The 26,667-nt window shown below is 39.5% G+C and overlaps 1 protein-coding gene across 1 annotated transcript in view; it reads left to right on the top strand.

Annotated features, from left to right (window-relative positions):
• Positions 1–26,667, top strand: part of si:dkey-225n22.4 (collagen alpha-1(XXI) chain) — a 120,519-nt gene that overhangs the window by 72,415 nt on the left and 21,437 nt on the right. Inside the window, exons 18-24 of the mRNA XM_062991196.1 lie at positions 9,641–9,685; positions 14,554–14,607; positions 17,931–17,984; positions 18,223–18,276; positions 19,781–19,852; positions 20,103–20,138; positions 24,102–24,146. Of these exons, the coding sequence (XP_062847266.1) occupies positions 9,641–9,685; positions 14,554–14,607; positions 17,931–17,984; positions 18,223–18,276; positions 19,781–19,852; positions 20,103–20,138; positions 24,102–24,146 (360 nt within the window). The remainder of the gene's footprint in view (positions 1–9,640; positions 9,686–14,553; positions 14,608–17,930; positions 17,985–18,222; positions 18,277–19,780; positions 19,853–20,102; positions 20,139–24,101; positions 24,147–26,667) is intronic.

The following is a 26,667-nucleotide window of genomic DNA, read 5'->3' as shown; positions in this document are numbered from 1 at the left end:
GGTTGTCTGTCCAATAGGTTTGCCCATTTACGCTTAGGACTTTTAAAGCTCTTTTAAAGTGTTTGTTGAGTTCTCTTCTTTCTTGACATTTGGTGCATCTAATTTTAATTTATGATTTTGATACATAAAAAAAAACTCTACAAACTTGTTTTCACTTTGTCGTTATTTAAGAAGAAGAAGGCTTGTATTTGTCATATATACATATACAGGTCCTTCTCAAAAAATTAGCATATTGTGATAAAGTTCATTATTTTCCATAATGTAATGATAAAAATTAAACTTTCATATATTTTAGATTCATTGCACACCAACTGAAATATTTCAGGTCTTTTATTGTTTTAATACTGATGATTTTGGCATACAGCTCATGAAAACCCAAAATTCCTATCTCAAAAAATTAGCATATTTCATCCGACCAATAAAAGAAAAGTGTTTTTAATACAAAAAAAGTCAACCTTCAAATAATTATGTTCAGTTATGCACTCAATACTTGGTCGGGAATCCTTTTGCAGAAATGACTGCTTCAATGCGGCGTGGCATGGAGGCAATCAGCCTGTGGCACTGCTGAGGTGTTATGGAGGCCCAGGATGCTTCGATAGCGGCCTTAAGCTCATCCAGAGTGTTGGGTCTTGTGTCTCTCAACTTTCTCTTCACAATATCCCACAGATTCTCTATGGGGTTCAGGTCAGGAGAGTTGGCAGGCCAATTGAGCACAGTAATACCATGGTCAGTAAACCATTCACCAGTGGTTTTGGCACTGTGAGCAGGTGCCAGGTCGTGCTGAAAAATGAAATCTTCATCTCCATAAAGCTTTTCAGCAGATGGAAGCATGAAGTGCTCCAAAATCTCCTGATAGCTAGCTGCATTGACCCTGCCCTTGATAAAACACAGTGGACCAACACCAGCAGCTGACATGGCACCCCAGACCATCACTGACTGTGGGTACTTGACACTGGACTTCAGGCATTTTGGCATTTCCTTCTCCCCAGTCTTCCTCCAGACTCTGGCACCTTGATTTCCGAAAACAGTACTTTGGACCACTGAGCAACAGTCCAGTGCTGCTTCTCTGTAGCCCAGGTCAGGCGCTTCTGCCGCTGTTTCTGGTTCAAAAGTGGCTTGACCTGGGGAATGCGGCACCTGTAGCCCATTTCCTGCACACGCCTGTGCACGGTGGCTCTGGATGTTTCTACTCCAGACTCAGTCCACTGCTTCCGCAGGTCCCCCAAGGTCTGGAATCGGCCCTTCTCCACAATCTTCCTCAGGGTCCGGTCACCTCTTCTCGTTGTGCAGCGTTTTCTGCCACACTTTTTCCTTCCCACAGACTTCCCACTGAGGTGCCTTGATACAGCACTCTGGGAATTTCACTCTCGTTCAGAAATTTCTTTCTGTGTCTTACCCTCTTGCTTGAGGGTGTCAATGATGGCCTTCTGGACAGCAGTCAGGTCGGCAGTCTTACCCATGATTGCAGTTTTGAGTAATGAACCAGGCTGGGAGTTTTTAAAAGCCTCAGGAATCTTTTGCAGGTGTTTAGAGTTAATTTGTTGATTCAGATGATTAGGTTAATAGCTCGTTTAGAGAACCTTTTCATGATATGCTAATTTTTTTAGATAGGAATTTTGGGTTTTCATGAGCTGTATGCCAAAATCATCAGTATTAAAACAATAAAAGACCTGAAATATTTCAGTTGGTGTGCAATGAATCTAAAATATATGAAAGTTTAATTTTTATCATTACATTATGGAAAATAATGAACTTTATCACAATATGCTAATTTTCTGAGAAGGACCTGTACAGGTGTACAGTACAATGACATTTTTTCTTCAAATATTCCAGCTTGTTTGGAAGCTGGGGTCAGAGCGCAGGGTCAGCCATCGTATGGCGCCCCTGGAGCAGAGAGGGTTAGGGGCTTTACTCAGGGGCCCAACAGTGGCTGCATGGCAGAGCTGGGATTCGAACTTTTCAGTTGATAGCCCAAAGCTCTACCCACTAGGCTACCACTGCCCCAGTGGATGGGTGAATAACTGTAGAAAGAAATGGTAATTATGTCTATTCAAAAATCCACCAACAAGAAAACAAGAAACAAGAAAACACCAACAACTTCAGGGGGTCTGAATACTTTCTAAATTCACAGTATACACAGTATATACACAGATCAACCATAACATTAAAACCACCTTCTTGTTTCTACACTCACTGTCCATTTTATCAGCTCCACTTACCATATAGAAGCACTTTGTAGTTCTACAATTACTGACTGTAGTCCATCTGTTTCTCTACATACTTTTTTAGCCTGCTTTCACCCTGTTCTTCAATGATCAGGACCCCCACAGATTAGGTATTATTTAGGTGGTGGATCATTCTCAGCACTGCAGTGACACTGACATGGTGGTGGTGTGTTAGCGTGTGTTGTGCTGGTATGAGTGGATAAGACAGAGCAATGCTGATGGAGTTTTTAAACACCTCACTGTCACTGCTGGACTGAGAATAGTCCACCAACCAAAAATATCCAGTCAACAGTGCCCTGTGGTCAGCGTCCTGTGACCACTGATGAAGGTCTTGAAAATGACCAACTCAAACAGCAGCAATAGAAGAGTGATTGTCTCTGACTTTACATCTACAAGGTGGACCAACTAGGTAGGAGTGTCTAAAAGTGTGGACAGGGTATTGAAAACTCCAGTAGCGCTGCTGTGTCTGATCCACTCATACCAGCACAACACACACTAACACACCACCACCATGTCAGTGTCACTGCAGTACTGAGAATTATCCACCACCTAAATAATACCTACTCTGTGGTGATCCTGTGTGGGTCCTGACCATTGAAGAACAGGGTTAAAGGGGGCTAACAAAGCATGCAGAGAAGCAGATGGACTACAGTCAGTAATTGTAGAACTACAAAGTGCTTCTATATGGTAAGTGGAGCTGATAAGATGGACAGTGAGTGTAGAAACAAGGAGGTGGTTTTAATGTTATGGCTGATCGGTGTATATAAAAAAAGAATATAATTAAGTTCCATCTTTTTCTTGGTCTTAATTTATTAAGAGTAAAGTTCCAGAGTGACATGGAAGTTAAAGTTGGCATGGCTGTATGTAGGCATTAGTACATGAGTACAGCTCTGGATAATTACACGACTCTATATTGCTATCTCTTTGGAATTCTTTGTTCTCTTCGGATATTTCATTTCTCATGTGTCATTGCATTCATGATCTTACACCCCCCACTATCACACTTCCACAGAGAACTACCTCTCAATATCCTTTCCTTCAGCAATCTCTTTAGTCTCACTGTTTGATCCTGTCTCATTTAAGACTAATCTACACATTTCTCTCACTAGAAAGCAGCTCATTATGTGGCATGTTATGCGGTAGGCGTCACTTCAAAGTGACACATCTGCTCCTATTCACTTGTTCCCCTTTACATCTACACAGGCTTGATGGGCAAACTGAGCTCTTGATGTTTTTTCTACACTGCTGTTAGTCTCTTGAGTTGTAGGTGCTTAATTAACCTGGGGTCAAAGTGTTGCTGAGACAGGTAGAGAGAGCCTGTGTATCATGTTATGTGATTCTCTCATCATAAATCTCATGTGCTGTATCACTAAAAGTGCAGTATATACAGAAACGGGCAAACGTATGTGGACACTTGATCGTGATCCATTACAAAACCATGGACATTAATATCAGATTGGTCCCTAACCATTTGTGCAATTAGGGACCAATTGTAAAAAGTCTAGGACCAAGAGCTCACAGGTTTAGCAGTTTGTATTCATGGTAGACCTGTTTTATAGTGATTCTTAAATTGCTGATGATCCGGATGAACTACCTTTGAGCATAAAGTGACATGTCATCCAGAAAACAGCAAAGACCACTGTTGCAAATAAATATAATATATATGTACATTTTATCAGCTCCACTTACCATATAGAAGCACTTTGTAGTTCTACAATTACTGACTGTAGTCCATCTGTTTCTCTACATACCTTTTTAGCCTGCTTTCACCCTGTTTTTCAATAGTCAGGACCCCCACAGAGCAGGTATTTAGGTGGTGGATCATTCTCAGCACTGCAGTGACACTCGCATGGTGGTGGTGTGTTAGTGTGTGTTGTGCTGGTATGAGTGGATCAAACACAGCAGCGCTGCTGGAGTTTTTAAATACTGTGTCCACTCAATGTCCACTCTATTAGACACTCCTACCTAGTTGGTTCACCTTGTAAATGTAAAGTCAGAGACGATCGCTTATCTATTGCTGCTGTTTGAGTTGGTCATCTTTGAGATCTTCATCAGTGGTCACAGGATAAACATATATATATGTGTGTGTGTGTGTGTATATATATATATATATATATATATATATATATATATATATACTGTACATATATAAATGCCTTTTCCCCCATTTTCCCCATTTTTTTTGTCCTGGCAGATATGGTGGCCATTTAGTATCTGCTGCAGGCACTACCAATTATGCCCGCCACATGGCGCCCAGCCGACCGGTGGCAACGCCGAGTTTCGAACCGAGGAGTTCAGAATGCAAATATTTTTTATTGTGTGCTGTTACACAACACCTATATACTGTAAATTAGCACAGACAAATCAGCAGCTAAAATCTTAACATTATAACATTATAGAACTTAGCAGTATTTTACTGGCCAAAATATTTAGACTTAAGATCATGAGCTTGTTGGACATCCAATTTAAAAAACAAATGGTATTAAAATAGAGTGACCTCTATGTTATCTTTTTAGATTTGTGCCTATTTGGTCAAAATAGCATTTTGACTGTAAGATTTGAAACTAAACCAAATTTACAGGATGCTTAACCAAGGCAGAACAATACTGTGGCTGAAACCAAAATGGAAAAAAAGTAAAAGTAAAGGGTGACTAACAGAATGGAAGCTGAAATCAAAATGACACAGTACATCCAGCAAAAGCAGCACATTGACACTGATAACATACACAGACTGTTTGTTAAAGGAAACACTGCTGACAGTCCTCTGTGTCTCCATGTCCCCTGCTGGCCATAATGGCATAGCACATGCCATGGGTTGCAGAATCATGTCCCCTACTGTTCTCCACAGCAGGTGGACCTATTACAGGAAGATTCTAACCACAGTTAAAGTTTGCATAATGTTCTCTTGTAGAGGACATGTATTGTAAGCCATGGTATTTTTGGAATTTCACAAAGCAAGGTTTATAAAGACATGTAGAAAAAAAAAACCTGACCTCTGCACTACTAAAAACTTTGGAAGGATCTGATGATCATACTTTCTTGTGAGAAGGCTTCCCAGAACATTGGCTGTTGTTATAGCTGAAAAGATCACACAGATGTTTCACTTTGTTTTTTAAATTGGATGTCCAACAAGCTTATGGTTTTGAGTCCAAATACACTGATCAGCCACCAACAACATTAAAACCACCTCCTTGTTTCTACACTCACTGTCCATTTTATCAGCTCCTTATAGAGGCAATTTGTAGTTCTACAATTACTGACTGCAGTCCATCTGTTTCTCTACATACTTTATTTAGCCTGCTTTCACCCTGTTCTTTAATAGTCAGGACCACCACAGAGCAGGTATTATTTAGGTGGTGGATCGTTCTCAGCACTGCAATTACAATTGCATGGTGATGGTGTGTTAGTGGATCAGCCACAGCAGCGCTGATGGACTTTTTAAATACCGTGTCCACTCACTGTCCACTCTATTAGACACTCCTACCTAGTTAGTCCACCTTGTAGATGTAAAGTCAGAGATGATTGCTCATCTATTGCTGCTGTTTGAGTTGGTCATCTTCTAGACCTTCATCAGTGGTCACAGGACACTGCTCATGGGACGCTGTTTGCTGGATATTTTTGGTTGGTGGACTATTCTCAGTCCAGCAGTGACAGTGAGGTGTTAAACTCAATTAGCACTGCTGTGTCTGATCCACTCATACGAGCGCAACACACACTAACACACCACCACCATGTCAGTGTCACTGCAGTGCTAAGAATGATCCACCACCTAAATAATACCTGCTCTATAGTGGTCCTGGGAGTCCTGACCATTGAAGAACAGCATGAAAGGGGGCTAAAAAAGCATGCAGAGAAATAGATGGACTACAGACAGTAATTGTAGAACTACAAAGTGCTTCTATATGGTAAGTGGAGCTGATAAAATGGACAGTGAGTGTAGAAACAAAAAGAGCCCCCTAATTCCATATTGATAATTATGATCTAATGTAGCTGTTGATTTGACTGTGCTCATTTACAATTAATAGGTGTAGTGTAACAGCACACATTTACAGTGGTCTTTGTGATTTTTAGAATAAAGTGTCACCCTATGATCAAAGGCAGTTCATCTGGATCATCAGCAATCCAGGAATCACTATAAAACAGATCTGCCATGAATACAAACTGCTGAAACACTCAATCGAAAGACCTTATGCAAGGACTGTAATGCAAGGAAAAACCCTAAAGCTTAACACTCTTAATGTTTGATAATGAATTACCAGCTTAAGTGGCTCTGATCACCGGATAGTACAAAACCCTGGAAGAAGTGGAAAGTATGTTAAAATGGTGGGGTAATCTACACAAGAGCAGTTCTGGTTTGGCCTATACACTCCAGTTTTATTAAGTACTGGGTAAACATGGCTTTATTTTATTTCCTAATACAGGGTATAGTGATACAGGTTTGTAAAATAGTTTTTGGCTGCACACACTCCAATTGCTATTCATGGAGATTCAGGTAAGTAACTCTGAAGAATTCATTTAACGTGAAGTGATGGCACACCCTTGTATCTTTTCAGAACCTGCATTTGGTCTGAAAATGATCCCTCCTTTCCTGTTTCTCCAGAACAAACAATACCAATTCCTCTATAAACATCTGCAAATGTGTAACAGGATACATGCCCTCTCTACCCATATGAGCACAGCTCCTTAATCTGTTTACAGCAGCTGAGTGAAGGTGTTTCCTGTGAGTGCCAGTCATTATACCTCAAAATGTAAAGCTGTACATTTCTACCAATACAATTATTTTGCTAGTAAAGGTAGGATATTGGCAGCTCGGTGGGTAGCATCACAGAAAGAAGGTCCTGGGTTTGATTCCCAGGTGGAGTGGTCCGTGTCCCTTTTGTGTTGAGTTTGCATGCTACATCTACCTCCTACAAATCCAACGACTGTGAGTTAGGTGGACACAGTTAGGTGAATTGAAGATACAAATCATGTGTAACCAAACTACCATCATGAATCTAACCAAAGTGTAAAACATAATGTTAAAATCCTAATAAATAAATAATGTTTGTTTTTAACGTCATGTTTTACACTTTTGGTTACATCCATGACAGGAACGGTAGTCATTCATCACACAAGGTTCATCAGTTCACATGGTTATATCGAACACAGTCATGGACAATTAAGTGTCTGCAATTCACCTCACTTGCATGTCTTTGGACTGTGGGAGGAAACCGGAGCTCCCGGAGGAAACCCACGCAGACACCGGGAGAACATGCAAACTCCACACAGAAAGGACCCGGACTGCCCCACCTGGGGATCGAACCCAGGACCTTCTTGCTGTGAGGCAATAGTGCTACCCACTTAGCCACTGTGCCGCCCAAATAAATAATGTAGGATATTGCTTAGTGATTAGTGTTTGGATACTGACCCCATTAAGGGTAGAATGTTTACAGTCATTAATAAGGAAATTAGCCAGTGAACTGAATTAGTTTAGAAGTAATTATGGATGTAATGTTCTTTTTTAAGTGTTTATTATCTGGTGCCCAAATTTAAAGCAACTTGGAATCAGCAAATAACAAACATGACTTAGTTTGACCTACCCTCGGGACTCCTGGAAGCCAGACGTGTAGGCTGTTTTCTGTACAGGCACCCTGGTGGTGAAATAAACTTTCCTTTGCTGTCTGGCTAAGTCTCTTGCTGTGCTTATATTATGATAGACACATATTTCTCAAAGTATATAATTTACATTTATGGCATTTAGCAGACTCCTTTATCCAAAGCGACTTACAGTACTGTGACAGTATACACAGATCAGCCTTAACATTAAAACCACCTCCTTGTTTCTACACTCACTGTCCATTTTATCAGCTCCACTTACCATATAGAAGCACTTTGTAGTTCTACAATTACTGACTGTAGTCCATCTGTTTCTCTACATACATTTTTAGCCTGCTTTCACCCTGTTCTTCAATGGTCAGGACCTCCACAGGACCACCACAGAGCAGGTATAATTTGGGTGGTAGATCATTCTCAGCACTGCATGGTGGTGGTGTGTTAGTGTGTGTTGTGCTGGTATGAGTGGATCAGACACAGCAGCCCTGCTGGAGTTTTTAAATACCGTGTCCACTCACTGTTCACTCTATTAGACACTCCGACCTAGTTGGTCCACCTTGTAGATGTAAAGTCAGAGACGATCGCTCATCTATTGCTGCTGTTTGAGTTGGTCATCTTCTAGACCTTCATCAGTGGTCACAGGATTGTGCCCACAGGGCGCTGCTGGCTGGATATTTTTGGTTGGTGGACTATTCTCAGTCCAGCAGTGACAGTGAGGTGTTTAAAAACTTCATCAGCGTTGCTGTGTCTGATCCATGCATACCAGCACAACACACACTAACACACCACCACCATGTCATTGTCACTGCAGAGCTGAGAATGACCCACCACCCAAATAATACCTACTCTGTGGAGGTCCTGACCATTGAAGAACAGCATGAAAGGAGGCTAACAAAGCATGCAGAGAAAGAGATGGACTACAGTCAGTAATTGTAGAACTACAAAGTGATTCTATATGGTAAGTGGAGCTGATAAAATGGTCAGTGAGTGTAGAAACAAGGAGGTGGTTTTAATGTTATGGCTGATCGGTGTACAGTCTGAGCAATTTAGGGTTAAGGGCCTAAACAGCAGCAACTAGCAGTGGTGGGGCTTGAACCAGCAACCTTCTGGTTACTAGTCCAGTACCTTAACCGCTAGGCCTCAACTGCACAGTTGTTGTGCACAGTCCTCGATTTTACTATGAAAACAATAACTAAACAAAATAAAATGACTTTTTACTAAGCTGCCCACTTCTACTGAGAAAATTACAAACAATTCACTGTCACTCTGAGTGTAAGAGTATCTGATAAATAGTGTAATTGATCTGATAATAGTGTTATTACAATGCATACATTTCCATTGTGTTTTGCCACTTGGAAAGAATACCTTAGGCTAATATACAATCATCACTACACCTATTAAAACCCCCTTTATGTTAATATAGTCAGTACGTGGCAGAATTCCTACACCATTACCCTAATAGCCATTCATTCTGTGTAAGAGCAAGTAACATGACTTATAGGAAGCAGATGAAATTTCATAAATGAGACAGGGAGCACAATCAAAAATCCTCTATCACACATCCCATATATGTCTTTGTCTCTATTACTGTCATTTTCTTGGTACGCTACCAACTATTCAATAACTCAGGCAGAATGTGTATTTAATATGGTACTATTAATGGTAATGAAGAGAAATGTAATTACCGTAGTATAATTAGAGATTAGGATTGTGATTAATGACTGTGAATGTGAGCTCTGTTCTTTAAAGTGTGCTCTATATAATCTGTCTGTCATACGCTGGTTTGTAATAGCAATAAATGGGTTTCTGTGCTTTGTTTATAGGGTATTCATGGACTTCCTGGTGAGACTGGGCCAAGTGGACCTCGGGTAAAACATTTAGCATCTAATGACATTTAAGATATTAATTTACACTCAGCTTAATAAATGGATCTCAGTTCATTAGGTAGACCTGAACTATATTAGGCATTCTTTTGCAAAACCACAAGCATGGCCATGGAGTAGACTTGTTAGCTATTAATGAAACACCTACAATTAAAAAGTAGGAGGGGTGCCCACATACTTTTAACCATATACACTGATCAGCCATAACATTAAAACCACCTCCTTGTTTCTACACTCACTGTCCATTTTATTAGCTCCACTTACCATATAGAAGCTTTTTGTAGTTCTACAATCACTGACTGTAGTCCATCTATTTCTCTACATACTTTTTTAGCCTGCTCTCACCCTGTTCTTCAATGGTCAGGACCACCACAGAGCAGGAATTATTTAGGTGGTGGATCATTCTCAGCACTGCAGTGACAATGACATGGTGGTGGTGTGTTAGTGTGTGTTGTGCTGGTATGAGTGGATCAGACACAGCAGTGCTGCTGGAGTTTTTAAATACCATGTCCACTCACTGTCCACTCTATTAGACATTCCTACCTAGTTGGTTCACCTTGTAGATGTAAAGTCAGACTCAATCGCTCATCTATTGCTGCTGTTGAAGTTGGTCATCTTCTAGACCTTCATCAGTGGTCACAGGACGTTGCCAACAGGGCGCTGTTTGCTGGATGTTTTTGGTTGGTGAACTATTCTCAGTCCAGCAGTGACAGTGAGGTGTTTAAAAACTCCATCAGCACTGCTGTGTTTTATCCACATACCAGCACAACACACACTAACACACCACCACCATGTCAGTGTCACTGCAGTGCTGAGAATGACTCACCACCCAAACAATATCTGCATTAAAGGGGGCTAACAAAGCATGCAGAGAAACAGATGGACTACAGTCAGTAATTGTAGAACTACAAAGTGCTTCTATATGGTAAGTGGCGCTGATAAAATGGACAGTGAGTGTAGGAAATAGGAGGTGGTTTTAATGTTATGGCTGATCAGTGTATTCCATATATTGCTCTTAATCACTGACTGTTTAACAGGTATAGTTTAATATTAGTGCACTTAACTTATATGGTCCTAGGAACATTGGTGTAAGCACATTATTTGTTGATGCAGCAGTGGATCCTGCATGTTGGTTAAAACTACTCAGACTAGTAAAGATAACTTAAAAAATGTATTTATTGCCTTTGCACTTTGACATGTGGTGTGAATCAAAATAATTGTTCTGTGAGTGCTTATTAGAAATTGTCTTAATACATATACAATAGAACTTTACAATAACGGTGAATGAGATTTAACCTTAATTGGACCCATAAAGTGAACCAATAAAACGTGTCTATAATTGGTTGTAGACAGGAGGTTTGGTGTACAGGCTAATTAGAATAACATGCAACAAAGCAAAATAAGTGCCACAGGGCAAATGTGAGTGCAGCACTAACAGCAAAATGTTCGATACAATTAAACAATACTGATTTGTCCAAACTATTTGGGTAATTATACCATTTATTATTTAGCATTAGGTTCATGTTTTCTATGCTTGGTCAAGTTCAGATATTATTACACTTCTGATTAATATATCAAATCTTTAATACTGCCCTTTGTGTCTGGTTCGAAGTAGACAAAGGACTGTCAATTATTTAAGTTGTTATGCATTTACAGTGGCTAGAAAGTGAAAACGGGGCTTACTAACAGCTAAACTGCTGAATCTGATGCAATTGTACCATCATGCATCCTGATGTAACAGTGTCACACACTGGCATGCTCCAAATAATTTCCAGGGCTCTCACAGGGAGTGCTAAAGAATAGGGGAAAATTGAAATTCATTATCCGGACCTTAAAAATCTATGCCAAACTATATTTTGTTATAAAGAAGAAATATAAACACACCTAAAATAAGTTGTTGATAACTTTACAGTGTTACTGCTTTCTGCTAAACAGGAATAGTTAAAATGCCAGATTTAGTGGTTGACAGATAAAAAGCTTCAAAAACATGAAACATAAAGATTTAAAATGTAGTAAATTCTGTGGAAAACAATTGACATTAGTATTATTTACAGTTGCAATCAAAATTATGTAACCCCCATTGCAAATTTGGTTTATTAGCAAAATGTACAAACTTGTAGCTGTTTACAATAAAGCAGTCAAACAAGAACAATTTAAACAACTCAGCACAAGTAACATAACAAGTATTTTCTCCAGATTTAACAGAAAATGTCACTTTTACTGACTACTGCTGTTTCAGAATTAATCAACTAGCACATTTGCAAATCAGGTGTTGTCTCAAGCACACCTGATGCAACTAATTATGAGCTTCATTAGTTGCATCAGGTGTGCTTGAGATAAAAGACATCAAAAACCTGGCCTGGTTAGGGGTTTTTTTTTGTGGTGTTTGACTGCATTTTAGAAATATGGCCAAAAAGTTGAAAGAAAATTGCCTTGCACAAACAAGGAAAAGGATACAAAAATATAGCCCTAAATGTTCCTAGAGAAACACTTGAAAGCATAGTTCAAAAGTTTACAGAACCCTGGCTACACTACCTGGATGTGGCAGAAAGAAAGCTATCATCACCATTTCCCTGAGAAGGCAGGTGGTCAAAATCCCTCGAGTGATTGCAAAAGACCTGCAGCAGGATTTGGTGGCAACAGGCACTGAGGTTTCAGTTTGCTCAGTAAGGCAGATACTAAATGCCCAAACTCTAATATGTACACCGCTAGTAACCCAAAAGCACTAGTCAGCTCAAATATCCTCAAAACCATATAAAAATCCACAGACGTTTTGGGATTCTGTTTTGTGAAGCTATAAAACAAAACTGAAACTTTTCAGGTTTATAGATCAGCGGTATGTCTGGAAGAGAGAGAATTAAGCATACATTGAAAAGAACACCCTGCCTACAGTGAAGCATGCCGCTGGCATGGTGATGCTCTGGGGCCGCTTTGCCTCCTCTGGTACTCGAAAGCTGTAACGTGTGGAGGGCAAGATGGATTCAATCAAGTATCAGAAAATTCTAGGAGAACACGTCATGTCTTTTGTAAGGAAGCTGAAGCTTGCGTGTTATTGGACTTTTAAAAAGGACAATGGTCCCAAGCAAGACTTATTTTTAGAATTCGTCCTGGAAGATATTGGAGTAGCTGTCACAGTCGCCTGACTTGAACACCATAGAAAATCTTTGATGGATTTAAAGAAGACGATTGCGGAACACAAACCTAAGAAAAGTAGTGGACTTAAGTCCATTGTCTATAAAGAATGGGCTAAGATTCACTAAAATGCTGCCATAAGCTGGCTATGCAACAGATCATAACAGCAAAAGAATGCTTTACTAAGTACTAAAAATGCTTGTCATGAAGAGGTTAAATAATTGAGACTGCAGTAGTCATTAATTGTGGCATTTTGTGTAGAATTTGGAGAAACCACATTTTATATCAGTTTTGTTGTGCTAATTAAATTGTTCTTGTATGGTTTATTGCAAACAGCTGAATGTAAATTTTTGTAACAAACCTAATATGGGTTTATTGGGTTTGCTGAATAATTTTGATTGCAGCTGTACTAGGAGGTTAGGCTAAGTGCAAAAAAAAAAAAAAATGTAAAAAACGCAGTTAATAACAAGTATGCAGAGACAACGATTGTTAAAAGAGAATTTTCCAGCCATGTGCAGGCAGCATAGCTCATGCAGCCCTAAAAACATCCTGTTCCAGCTTCATTGTGCTACTGTGCACAAAGCAAGGTCTAGCAAAGAATTAACAAATCACATATATCACATATACTACACTCACTGTCCATTTTATCAGCTCCACTTACCATATAGAAGCACTTTGTAGTTCTACAATTACTGACTGTAGTCCATCTGTTTCTCTGCATGCTTTGTTAGCCCCCTTTCATGCTGTTCTTCAATGGTCAGGACTCTCCCAGGACCACTACAGATCAGGTATTATTTGGATAGTGGGTCATTTTCAGCACTGCAGTGACGCTGACATGGTGGTGTTGTGTTAGTGTGTGTTGTGCTGGTATGAGTGGATAAGACACAGCAATGCTGATGGACTTTTTAAACACCTCACTGTCACTGCTGGACTGAGAATAGTCCACCAACCAAAAACATCCAGCAAACAGCGCTCCGTGGGCAGCGTCCTGTGACCATTGATGAAGGTCTAGAAGATGACCAACTCAAACAGCAGCAATAGATGAGCGATCGTCTCTGACTTTACATCTACAAGGTGTACCAACTAGGTAGAAGTGTCTAATAGAGTGGACAGTGAGTGGACACGGTATTTAAAAACTCCAGAAGTGCTGCTGTGTTTGATCCACTCACACCAGCACAACACACACTAACACCACCATGTCAGTATCACTGCAGTGCTGAGAATCATCCACCAACTAAATAATACCTGCTCTGTGGGGGTCCTGACATTGAAGAACAGGGTGAAAGCAGGCTAAAAAGATATGTAGAGAAACAGATGGACTACAGTTAATAACTGTAGAACTTCAAAGTGCTTCTATATGGTAAGTGGAGCTGATAAAATGGACAGTGAGTGTAGAAACAAGGTGGTTTTAATGTTATGGCTGATCAGTGTGTATATAAGAGCTATAATATGAAGCTGTTTCAGCTTTTCGTTGACATAAAACTTCAAGACTGCCATGACATACATGTCCCATGCAGTTGTATATAAACCCATATTATACAGACTGCTATATAATATAATCATTCTCTGCTTATTGATTTCCTTTGAGTTCTTAGTTCCGTACTTTGAGTTCTCAGACATACTGATGAATGGGGGCAATATGTGCCCGTACCATCCCTTTTAGCTGATTTATTCCCAAGAATCACATTGGTATTGATTTTTGCTTTGTGTCTGGAGTTTAGGGGGTAAAAGGATCACCAGGACAGAAAGGACCTGCTGGACCTAAAGGACCTCCAGTAAGTGAACATCTCTTCCACATATTGCAGCTTCTCCTCTCTAATGTAATCTCTCTGTACTCTATAGCTTCTGTTTGTAACTGTTGACCTGCTAAGATTGAACATGTTATAAAAATCATTGATACTTATCTCACTCTACTGGAAACTAGCTTCTTATGTCAACAGCGACAAAAGGGCAGGTAAAGGCAGTTTAGACGTGGTCAAAGTGTAATCACACACAAACGTCTACAGAAGGTGTAAGAGAAGCAATGGTAGTGTTTTGATGTGTCTGAAAACCAAATAGACCCCAGAGTAGTGGGACCTCTGTTGGTGAGTGTAAAGCATTACAATGCTTTGCAATTGTAAAATTGCAGTTTACTGACTTAGTTGCTGCCATCTTGTGGTGTTACTTACAGATCTACAGTTATTTATTTATTAGGATTTTAATGTCATATTTTACACACTTTGGTTACATTCATGACAGAAACAGTAGTTACTCATTACACAAGACTCATCAGTTTACAAGCTTAATGTCAAACACAGTCATGGACAATTTTGTATCTCCAATTCACCTCACTTGCATGTCTTTGGACTATGGGCGGAAACCAGAGCTCCCGGAGGAAACCCACACAGACATCGAGAGAACATGCAAACTCCACACACAAAGGACCCGGACCGCCCCACATGTTGATCGAAACCAGGACCTTCTTGCTGTGAAGCGACTGTGCTGTACACAGTAGTGGTTGGATCAATAACATGTTCAGTTCACTAAAGTCTGGCTGAAAGTTTTGTGTGGAAAGAAAACTTGAGTACAAACAAACCATGGTACTCTTACCTTCCAAATAATGCTGAAGGTAAAAAAAGTGCTGCTCTAAATTCCCTTTAAATATGAGTGAGGTTCAACTCTCCACATGATCTTGGATAAAACACGATTCGTCAGACAGCAGCAGTTCAGTTAGGTGCTGGACTATTAATTGGAAGGTTGCTGGGTCAAGCTCCACCACAATCTAGCTCTTACTGTTAGACCCTTGAGCAAGGCTTTTGACCCTCAACTCCTGCTTGCATTGTGTCTGGGCATTCTATATCGCTACCTACAATTGTGAGTAGTCTCTATATGCCTAAAATGGCAGTGGTAGCTTAAGAGTTAAGGTACTGGACTAGTAATTGGAAGGTCTTACAACCTCCTACCTGTGGTACATTTGCAGATTGTGACATATGGAGGACTGGCACACACTTCTGTGCTATCCATTATTCCTATAATGCCTGTCTGTGGCTCACAAGTCTGTGTCTTTTGGCCACTGTTGTGGGTCAGCTTATAAATATGTCAACTCCCTTCCCCCCAGAGAGGGGCTACACCACAGTATAAATAAACTATCAAAAACACACTGTTACTCATCTAACTTTAGCTTTGCAGAAATGATAGAGCATGGCAGAGGAGAGTGAGATGTCATTCATGCAATAATAGAGTATGTAATTAAAAAGCACAGCAATTGTGTCATTTAAATAGAAATACATAAAAAAAAAAACTTACATCAAGCTAAAATGCAACATTTTCATTATGTACCCTGACATACTGTGATAAATTACAAATAACAAGATAGATGCTGTATTGCCCACCCCTAAAGTAGTTTTGAATTTGCATAGCTTCAAATACAGCAGAGGTAAAACATGATTAATGATGCTAATGCACTAATGATTTGGCAGATTTTTGATATATTAATAGAATTCTGATTAATAGCGTGGTGAATTTTATACACCTTTCAACTTTATGTACAACCCCAAATCAGAAAAAGCTGGGACAGTATGGAAAATTCAAATTTAGAAAAAAGACCCAAGAATCTTTGTTTTATCAAGTCAACCTAATTTTATTTATTAATATACATCTATTCCTGCATTGACGTAAAAAATATTAAAACATATTAAAGAAATCTGTAGGTATTTCACTGCATAAAGGGCAGGGGCGCAAGCTTAAGCTAAACACCTGTAATCTTCGATCCCTTATATAGCACTACATCAAGAATTGTCATTCATCAATAGCTGATATAACCACATGGGCAAGGGATTACTTTGGCAAACCAGGCACTACAATACAGAGTTACATTCACAAATGCCACTTAAAAGTTTACTTGGCAAAAAAGAAGCCTTATGTTAACCATGTCCAGAAGTGACGTCGACTTCTCTGGGCTCGGAGACATCTAGGATGGACCATCACACAGTCGAGTATTGTGTTCCAGACCAAAGACAAAAACATCCAGACTATTATCAGCAACAAGTCCAGAAGCCAGAGACTGTCTTGGTATGGGGTTATCTTAGTGCCCTTTTAATTTACACTTCTGTGATGGCAACATTAATGCAGTAAAAGTACATTGAGATCTTAGAGCAACATGTGCTGCCTTCAAGACATCATCTTTTTCATGCATTTTTCAACAAGACAATGCAAAACCACATGCTGCACACATTACAAAGGCATGGCTGTGGAAGAAGAGGGTACGGGTACTGGACTGGCCTGCCTGCAGTCATTTTGAGTTTTAAACCTGAAAAGGGGCTGTGCATCCTCCTTTCTAGCAAAGTACTTTAGTATGTAACTGAATATCATTTCTTACCAATGTAAGAACTGGGTGTTGCCAAAACCCACTGCAAAGCTGACCAGGATGCCTGCACCAGTGATGAGGAATTTGTTTACAGCGTGTCTCTCAGGAAGCGGTGTGGCTCTCTGGGAGATTCCTCCACAGAATTGGGGACTCTAAGAGGTGGCACACGATAGTCTGAGCTCTCTCGGTCAGTGTAGTGACATGGGAAATGCAAAGGAGGAAATGGCAACAACTAGAAGGAGAAATTCATACATCTATGGCATCTAGCAGATGCTTTTATTCAAATAAATTTATATTGTGACCATATACAATCCAAGCAGCTGAGGGTTACAGGCCTTACTCAAGTACTTGCATTTACAAGGGACCTTCTCATTACTAGTATAGTACCTTAACCACTTTTGTAGGGGATGACATAATTTATTCTATAAAATCGATTGATACACCTTTTAGCAATTGGTGTTGCTGAAAATGTGAATTTAATAATAATGAGCAGTGACTTACTTTTGGCCATCTATTGTACTTAGGCAAAATATTTTATGTAATTTTTGGAATTATTCTGTTCTTTGGTGTTCACATATGAATGTAGGGCTTAAAAAGTGAAGTTACATCATATTAAACCTTTTGTTTTAGCCACAGCAGTAATTATATACAGGCACTATGGTTATATTGATTATATTCAGCACGTGTTATCTTCTCTGAGCACAGTAGTCACACAATGTTTAACTCGGTGTCCTCTCTGCTTCAACACCTCAGGGCATTCAGGGTCCACCAGGACCCCCCGGTGCAGATGGACAAATCGGCCTTAAGGTTAGTTTAGCATTAAAAATCACCTTTAGCAATTATGCTAATGTAATGACTTCCTCCTGTGGGTATGGTCTTATGGAAATGACATTTATTCTGCTTCAGAAATTATATTCTTATCAAAATGATTACTGAGACAATACGGCTAGCATGCGGCACTGTGGACATGATGCACAATGCATGACAAGTGGGTGAGTTTGTGGCTGAATGGTCAGTTTGTTGAGTCCTATCTGCTTGTGTACAGGGAACTGCAGGGGATCAAGGATTACCTGGTCTTATGGGCACACCGGGACTAAAGGTAAGATTTAACATACTGAAACATCTATTCAGCCATTTAATAAAGCTATTTTGCTAGGATTAGAACATATAACTGATAACATCTCTGTTGCAGTTGTGTTGAAGTTTTTCTTGTTTCTCAAGACTTATTATCTCTCAAAAAAATTCAGTGTAAAATTACTTTTCATCTAAACTCTCAGTACCTGGCTAGCAACAAGTTCTAACTTATCACACTTGTACACATATACTGTACATCAATGGCTATTCTTCCTATCACCTTAGTTCCCATGGTGACACAGCTAAGTTTTTTTGTCAGTCAGCTTTTGCAATCTTGCATTGAGAATGTTCCTTTCGAACTGATTGGCAATTCTCTTCTCAAGTTTGGCACAAAGCGGTGAGCCACAACTTATCACTGCTTGTAAAGATGCATTGGTGGATCTTGATACTCTTATTAGAGTCATCGGGGCAGGGGGGCTTTTCAATGGGCACAAGGCACACAGTAACACCCTGGATGGGGCGCCAGTCCATCGCAGGGCAGACACACATACATACACCCATTCACCTATAGGGCAATTCAGTGTTTCCAATTAACCTGACTGCATGTTTTTGGACTGTGGGAGGAAACCGGAGCTCCCGGAGGAAACCCACACAGACACGAGAACAGCATGCAAACTCTGCAGAGAAAGGACCCGGACCGCCCCACCTGGGGGTCGAATCCAGGACCTTCTTGCTGTGAGTTGACAGTGCTACCCACCATGGAGGAAACCCACTGGAACACTGTAACTTAATATTAATATTCTAACTTTAATATTTTATTCATATTTAGCATTTTATTGCTATTATTTTGTCTTTGTCCCAACTTTTTTGGAGTGTGTTTCAGGCATCAGATTCTAAATGTGTATATTTCCAAAAAAAAAAAAAATTCCTCTTTTAAGAGAACTTACAAATCACAAATCCTTCTTTTTATTGCGTTTAACAAAACAGCTCAACTTTTCTGGAAATGGGGTTGGTTAGGTGGTGAATGTTCACTCTTTTAGAAAAGTGACTGACTTATGACCAGTTTACTGCTCATTGTGTAAAGTTTATAAACAGTGTAACCTGAAAATTATATTAACTTATTATTCTTATTTTGCACCTGGCTGAACTTTTTTAAAGGGTTACATGTCTCAAATTAAAACTTAATTATATTTATTACTATATTAAATAAAAAAATATATTTAATTATATTAAATATATTGATTAATATATTTAATTATATTAAATATATTGATTAATATATTTAATAAAAATGTATTTAATAATAATAATATAACTTTGTAATATTTACAAAATACAATGAAGTCAGTCAGCCAAAACATTAAAAGTCATTTCTTTGTACTTTTGCCATCTGAATAAAGATTCAAGAGAATTACCAAAACACAGATTCTTGTTTTATTGCATTTTAAGAAAAGAACTTTAAAATAGGTTTAGGATGACTTTAAAATGTTAAACCCAGTGTACTTGTTTTGATTTTCCAATATTTGCAGGGTGCAACAGGGGAACCAGGATTTCCTGGTTTACAAGGTGCTCTGGGTCATCCTGGTTTTAAAGGACACAAGGTAAGTCATGCCAGAAAAGGTTGAAAAGAAATTATCAATACTCAATGTTATCATTGTTGACTAAATGATATTTGATGTGAATATGTAAAACATTCATAAGTTATATTTTGAAAGTGACATGGTAGTACAGCTTACATAGTATTAGCAATAAACGATTTAAAAAAGGGACCTGTGCATTTCAGTGATTACATGTACAGTATAACCACAAATTATTCTGAATTAAAGTCTCTTTGTCTCTTTTGTTTTTGAGGGGGACATTGGAGAACCAGGTTTAAAGGGTGAGCAGGTAAAGCCCTTGATCTTTTTTTGTTTTCACTTGCTTAACTTACTAGGCAAAGTAGCATAATGTATGAAATTTCACATCATGTTTTATTACTGTGTCGTCATTGCTTTGTGATGGTTGTCAACACAGATGGTCAGCTTTTTCCAATACTCACTGTCTCGTGTCATCTGTATCAGATCAGCCCTTTATAATGCAATCCACACTGTGAAGTTATAAATAAAGCTTAATCTTGGTATTGCTCAATCTCTGACTCCCTTCACAAGTTCTGCCTTCAATGCTGTCATGTGGGTGCTTCATCACATCCCCAAAGTAGGTTCAGTGGCTCCTTTTTTTGTAATGCAAACCTGCTCAGTGGTTATCATAGTTTTCTGATGCAGTTGTTCTCAAAAGTCTCAATTTGTTATTCTTCCTCTCTCTTTAGTGTCAAGGCTTTACATCCACTCTAGCCAGAACAAGGTTTTCATCAATAGTAGCTTGGTGATGGTGCTAAGAGACTTGTTTTTCCATTTCCTTGACAATTTTACCATTCCCGCCATATTCATTGCAATCTTGACTTCACTTCACCAGCACATTCTCCAGTATTCAATACTCTCCTTCTTAAATATAAGATGGAGTTCACTTGTTCCAATCTTCTACCTACAATCATAAGGGGCGGCACAGTGGCTAAGTGGGGAGCACTGTCGCCTCACAGCAAGAAGGTCCTGGGTTCGATCCCCAGGTGGGGCAGTCTGGATCCTTTCTGTGTGGAGTTTGCATGTTCCCCCCGTGCCTGCGTGGGTTTCCTCCGGGTGCTCAGGTTTCCTCCCACAGTCCAAAAACATGCAAGTGAGGTGAATTGGAGACACTTAATTGTCCATGACTGTGTTCAATATAACCTTTGTGTGAACTAACGAACCTTAGGTAATGAGTAACTACTGTTTCCTGTCATGAATGTAACCAAAAGTGTAAAATCCTAATAAACAAACAAACCTACCATCATAATCACTAGTACTCACTAGTTTCAGTGTTCATCATCACCTTTGTTTCAGCTACATTTAAAATCATGTTATGTTTCTTTGCAGCCTTCTCGATACACCACACAAGCTCTTGTAGTTCTTCTGGTGATGTGACCAATAATACAATGTCATCATCATACCGGCAATTGCTTATGGCCTTTCCAACAATTCTCTGGCAAATCCTTTTAGCGCCTTTCTCATCACTTAATCTCCAAGGATGTTAAATAGACCTGGTGAGATGTTACATCCTTGTCAGACTCCCTTTCTTACCCTTAACCATGCTGTGTGATCGGCTGTCCTGTTTTGAGCTTGGCTTGCATTAGTTCCAGGATTACTTACAACAGGCTCTTGCTAGCATGTGAGACCAGTGCACTGGTCCTGTAGTTGCTGCACTGGAACAAGTCACCTTTCTTAGGCAATAGAATTAAGACCGATTGTGTCTGTTCTTCTGGTCAGATCCTAGTCTCCCACACTTACCTGCAGACCTTATGCAGCTTGTTCAGTCATCTTTTCAGCAAACCTTAGCAGTTCAACTGCTATGTCATCTAAACCAGGCCCCTTTCTAGCTAAGTTAGTTCTAGCATGGTAAAACTTGATCTTCTTCTTTAGTGGAGGAAGGCAGTTCTCTTTCTTGAACATCAATCTGTATGTTGTTCTCTTCACCACTGTACAATTCCTCACAGTAGTCTTTCCATCTTTGACACATGATCCTTGTTACGACAAGTTTCGTCCCATTTTTGTCCTTGATGGTTGTAGTTTGAGGTTGAAATGGTTTGATTAGCTTCTTCACTATCGGGAACCATAACTACATAATGAATCCAACCCAGCTTGTTGATCTCTTCCAAGCATCTTCTGCACTTCATGTATTCATCTTTGCTTCATGCTCCTTTCTTATCCACAATGTTTTACTGGAAGCCAGATTTTTGCATTTGCTGCAGTTCTTCTGTTCCGTTTCCTTAGCAGTTTTCAGCATGACATTTTTAATCTGCTTCCACAGCCCGTCTGGTGTGTGTGGTTCCTCAGGTCTTTCAAGCTCTTCAAATCTGTTGGGAACCTCAACTTGTTATTGCTGCTCAAATTGGTAATTTCTGAGTTTTTCAAGGTCCATCAGGCTTCCTGATTTACTTCCTTTTGAGTCTAAGCTTAATCGTCAACATCACATGATTGTAATAAGTGTTACAATCTGCACTGAGACATGTGCATGCATTATTAACTGATTTCCACTGCTGACTGATCAGGATGCAGTCAATCCGAGTTCTGGTCTCTTGATTTGGACTCTTTCAAGTGCATTTGTGCCTGTTGTGTAGGCGGAACAGTGTTTTGATGTTAACCAACTTATGAAATCACCAGTAATTACAAGTACATTTTGCCTGGGAGTCACTGCAAGTACACATTCAATCTCCTCAGAGTTGGTCAATTTTCTCATCTTGTTTATCAGTAGTTGCATAACACTGGATATTATTCGCATCTCTTTGCTTAGTGGCTGATATGACTCACTGGGCTATGTGATGTAAGGCATGTAACAACGTTTCTGTGAACCCACACAGCCACTCTATGAACAGCACTGTGTTTATCTAGTGTCTTGAAGTGTCCAGTGCCTGACCACAAAGTCTCAGAACTACACAAACTCACAAATGCTGATGTTCAGTCTCTCCATTTCACTACCAAATATTACTTGGTATAACTTGTCAAGTTAAACCCTGAACAGTCCAGTGTCTTATTTTGACAGAGCGTCTGATGTTTAGCTTGTCTCTCTACATCTTCTCTTTTGTACTTCACTGTAACTTCTCTTTCTGATACAAACTTTGATGAGCCCACAGTACACTTTTAAAGCCCTCCCTGTCTCTCACTGCATACCGATATCCAAGGCAGTCTTATTGTTTCAGTATGCATATGTTTAAATGTATATATCTTACATATAAATACACACATATACACCGATCAGCCATAACATAAAAACCACCTCCTGGTTTCTACACTTACTGTTCATTTTATCAGCTCCATCTACCATATAGAAGCACTTCTACAAAAACATTCTACACTATTACAATTACTGACTGTAGTCCATCTGTTTCTCTACATACTTTCTTTTTTAGCTTTCACCCTGTTCTTTAAAGGTCAGGACCCCCACAGGACCACCACAGAGCAGGTATTATTTAGGTGGTGGATCATTCTCAGCACTGCAGTGACAATGACATGGTGGTGGTGTGTTAGTGTGTGTTGTACTGGTTTGAGTGGATCAGACACAGCAGCGCTGCTGGAGTTTTTAAATACCGTATCCATTCACTGTCCACTTTATTAGACTCTCCTACCTAGTTGGTCCACCTTGTAGATGTAAAATCAGAGATGATCGCTCATCTATTGCTGATGTTTGAGTTCGACATCATCAGTCATCATCATTCGTCACAGGACGCTGCCCACGGGGCACTGTTGGCTGGATATATTTTTGTTAGTATTCTCAGTCCAGCAGTGACAGTGAGGTGTTTTAAAAACTCCATCAGCATTGCTGTGTCTTATCCACTCAGACCAGCACAACACACACTAACACACCACCACCATGTCAGTGTCACTGCAGTGCTGAGAATGATCCACCACCCAAATAATACCTGCTCTGTAGTGGTCCTGTGGGAGAGTCCTGACCATTGAAGAACAGCATGAAAGGGGGCTAACAAAGCATGCAGAGAAACAGACTACAGTCAGTAATTGTAGAACTTAAAAGTGCTTCTATATGGTAAGTGGAGCTGACAAAATGGACAGTGAGTGTAAAAACAAGGAGGTGGTCATAATGTTATGCCTGATTGGTGTATGTATCATTGACAGTATACACACTAAGCACGTTGGCAGTATGCACTCGGAGCATGGACTTCTAAAGGTTATCCAGGACCCCAGGTTGCTGTTTGACATTAAAAGCTAATGACAACCTTTCAGAATTTGAGACCCCTAAAAGAGACTACCCTTCATCTTCTCTTAGGGGGAGAGAGGTAGCGAAGGAGCTCCTGGGGTGCCAGGCCCTCTGGTGAGTTTACACCCATGTACACCAATACACCTTTTGTCCACAGGGTGACAGCACACTACATACAGGTGCCCATTAATGCTACATTTTGTTTGTTTAAGCTGTGAGTGCATTGCTGACTCATCTTACTGACTCACAATGTAATGACAGCCAGCCAGCCAAAAATAGGGCACAAGTAGGTTATATATATATATATATATATATATATATATATATATATATATATATACAGTATATATATATATAGCCAAAAGTATGTGAACATCCATTTCATGGATCTTACTCTTTCAGCCACATCCATTTTGCTAACACCATAAATTAAAGACTAAAAAACATACAATCATCTCTGAAGTCTGTGCCAGTGTGACTTATGTCAAAGGAAACCACCTTGGCAATGGACTTTATTTTATTTATTTATTTTTATTTTTTAATTCATTTTCTCCTTTTTTCTCCCGATTTTTAGCGTGTCCAATTTTTACCTGATTGCATTACGCTTCCTCTCTACTGGTGCTGACCTCTGCCCCGATTGTGGAGAGCGAACTGATGCACGCACCCTCCGACACGTGAGCAGTAGCCCACTGCATTTTTTCACCTGCATGAGTCGAGTTCATATGCGAAGCAGCCTTGTGCACGGAGAGCCACACCCTGATCGCACTCTGTGCAGACACCATCAGTCAGCCAGCAGAGATCATAATCGCACCAGTTATGAGATCCCTATTCCACTCCCTCCCTGGATGAATAACAGCCAAACGTTGTTCGTATAGCCTCCCAGTCCAGCCAGATGGCAGAACTGAGTTTCGATACGATGTATTCAAAATCCCAGCTCTGGTGTGCTAGCGGTATTTTACTGGTGCGCCACCTGAGCGGCCGCAACGGACTTTATTTCCTGCCCCAGTTACATTTGCATTGCTGCTATTGTGAACTGTAACTGTCTCGGAGCAATAACTGCTTAGTCCCTAAATGGTAGTTAACACAATCTTACAAAACATGTCTGCTTAATTTTGCAGAACGTCTTATTTATTTTTAAAAGAAAACATGATATTTTTAATGGTTAAACTTGCCAAAGAACGACATACAAGCCCAAGATCACCATGCCTGAAATCAGCTTAAGTGGAATAAAACATAAGGCTATTGGACCTTGGAACAGTTAAACATTTTATGCAATATTGAATTGTTCTTTAACAGCTGGCAGTCTGACAGATAAATGTGTTAGTTTCAAGACAATAATAATACGATGATTGGCTGTCATTGCCATCACTAATGCTACTACTATTACTACCAGTAATGATTTAAATATATGTAAAAAAATACATACAGTCGTTCCTTTAGGTGGGCCAAACATATGACAAATCCACTTGCCATCTCCATTCAAGTTTGGGAGAATAGTTCACACAGACAATAACTAAAGATGCCAACCCAAAAACTCATAGCTTTGTAGTACCAACATTTCCTGCTGCACCATCTTGCTGCTCAAAATAAATGCTATATAAATACCCACGATGTGATACGATTCACAATACTGGTTTCACAATACGATTTTTTTTTTACAAAATGAAATTGAAGACAAATTATGACAAAGTTTCCTTTTATTATTTCTCTTTAAAAAAATAAAATAAAATACTGTATTTGTGCTTATCTTTTATTTATCTGAATAATAAATGCCCTTTTATTTCTGAGTTAGGTACAAACTATGCCAAATAATGCTTATTGTGTAAATTAAAAACTGAAATGAAATTTTAAAACAAATCCAACATTATATAAATAAATGAATAATACAAATAAAGCAAGTATCCTCACATATATAAATCTGGTTGGAAAATCCCCCTACTTGGCCACCTTGTGAAGTGCCATAAACCAGGCGAGGTGAATAGCGCCAGTGCCCTCTGCTGTTTAAAGTGAATATCGATTCATCTTAAATGAATAACCGATTCGAATCGTGGCACATGTGCACCGATTTTTAACTGTTTTGTGGTGCATTGTTACATCCCTATTAAATACATAAATGTCAATGCAACAACCTTAAGCAAAGAGGGACAGTGCTCATAAGTGGAAGATTACCAACCAGGATAAAATGTAACATCTTGGACTCCTGAACAGTCATAAAATCTGTATTTGTTAAAAAGCCATAGGCCGATTTCCACCCACAAGGTTTGCTGCACACTGAGGTACCATGGAGAATTCGTAATGTTATATGTGCTGCTTATTTGGAAATCGGTAGTTCCAGTAATTACTTTTATAATGTTATGGGCTGCTTCTTTAGGAAATCAATAGTTCCAGTAATTACTTTGCATGGTTGTCACCGAATGTAAAGACAGGTGCATCTTATGGTGCAATCCATGTTTCCATATTGCAGGACAATGCAACACTTTGTTGTCTGACCTGTACATGCATGTACTTAAATAAGGTAGAAAGAATGGAAAGAAAAATAGCCTGTCCATTGTTATTTTCTGTTTAATCTAGCCCTGCTTGTGTACACTGTGGAAGTGTAGAAAATCTTCCTGAAGTCATCTGGTTGACAAATAGT

Source organism: Trichomycterus rosablanca, chromosome 3, assembly GCF_030014385.1.
Source record: "Trichomycterus rosablanca isolate fTriRos1 chromosome 3, fTriRos1.hap1, whole genome shotgun sequence".
NCBI lineage: Eukaryota > Metazoa > Chordata > Actinopteri > Siluriformes > Trichomycteridae > Trichomycterus > Trichomycterus rosablanca.
This window is presented reverse-complemented; position numbering and strand designations above follow the sequence as displayed.